The sequence below is a fragment of the Geospiza fortis genome, unplaced genomic scaffold (assembly GCF_000277835.1).
Source record: "Geospiza fortis unplaced genomic scaffold, GeoFor_1.0 scaffold538, whole genome shotgun sequence".
Lineage (NCBI taxonomy): Eukaryota > Metazoa > Chordata > Aves > Passeriformes > Thraupidae > Geospiza > Geospiza fortis.
The window spans coordinates 995,920-997,088 of NW_005054368.1; the positions used below are offsets into that span (position 1 = coordinate 995,920).

The following is a 1,169-nucleotide window of genomic DNA, read 5'->3' on the forward strand; positions in this document are numbered from 1 at the left end:
ATTATCACCTGCAAATAAGCCCGGAGGAGAACTCTCTGGTTGTTTGTGGAGTGGGCTGCCCCTGTTCCTGCAGGAGCATGGAGGCACGAGCTGAGAGCTGCAGGCTGTGCCTCCAGCCTGTCCTCCTTGGCTCCAGGGCGTGCCATGGCCATTCCTCCTGTACCCAGGGGATTTGTGCCAGCAGCGGGCACTGGCCAGGGCTGGGCTGGCCCCAGGTGGCACGGAGAGCCAGGCTGGCAGCTCCAGGTGCCCATGGCCCACAGGGACTCGTGGTACCCACTGGCCTGTGTCTTTACCCTTCTCCTTTTCTCCACGGCCAGGTTTCCCAGCAGCGGCTTACGGACCAGTAGCAGCGGCAGCCGTGGCGGCAGCAAGAGGATCAGGGAGGGGGGCCCGTGGAAGAGCAAACCCTCAGAGTGCAGGGTCAGGTAAAAGCTCTGTCGGTATTCTGTGTGGCTGCAGCTCTCCATCATTTCTCTGATTTTCCTCACACTTATCCTGGGGACCTGAAAACAATCAATCAAAATGAAAAAATTAGAGAAAAAATAAGTAATCAATCCCAATCCAAACCCAAACTACAAGCAGAGGCCACGGGGGCTGGAGCACCTGCAGGAGATTGGCATGAGAACTGCCAAAACCAGGGTAGATATTCCAATTTGTTTCTTCCTTTATTCCTTTATTGCGTTGGTTTCTTTATTTGTTTGGTGTAAATTCGAGGCTCTAAAAGACACCCCAAAAAAGATCAATTTGTGTTTTCAGAAAAAAAGTTTTGGTTTCTCACAGGAAGATGGGGTTGGGTTGAGGTGGTGGCAGCAGCTCTGGGTGCTCCCGCCGTGCCCAGAGCTGCTGTCACCTCCTCCACCATGGCCAGCACGGGGCATCTTGGGCTGGCATCACTGGTGCCATTGTCACCAGCACACGGCTGACAGTTCACCATCCCTGCCTGCTCCAACCCCACTGCTTCCATGAGGAACCACAAAGCTTTTCTTCTGTCCTTCTGAAAACTCTTTACTTTTCTTTTTCCCCTTAAGGGAAATAAAGAAATAAATCATTGCCAATTGCCGTTACTGCCTTAGGTTTAAATTTTGCTAAAGATGTGGATCAGCACTTTGCTCAGGTGGCAGAGTTCAGAGCAGCCCTCAGTGAGCCGTGGGCTCCCGCAGCAGGCC

At 53.0% G+C, this 1,169-nt stretch overlaps 1 protein-coding gene across 1 annotated transcript in view; it reads left to right on the plus strand.

Moving 5' to 3' along the window:
• The window catches only part of MSI2 (musashi RNA binding protein 2), a 186,957-nt gene that overhangs the window by 168,817 nt on the left and 16,971 nt on the right, over nt 1-1,169 (plus strand). Inside the window, exon 8 of the mRNA XM_031059770.1 lies at nt 321-428. Within this exon, the coding sequence (XP_030915630.1) occupies nt 321-428 (108 nt within the window). The remainder of the gene's footprint in view (nt 1-320; nt 429-1,169) is intronic.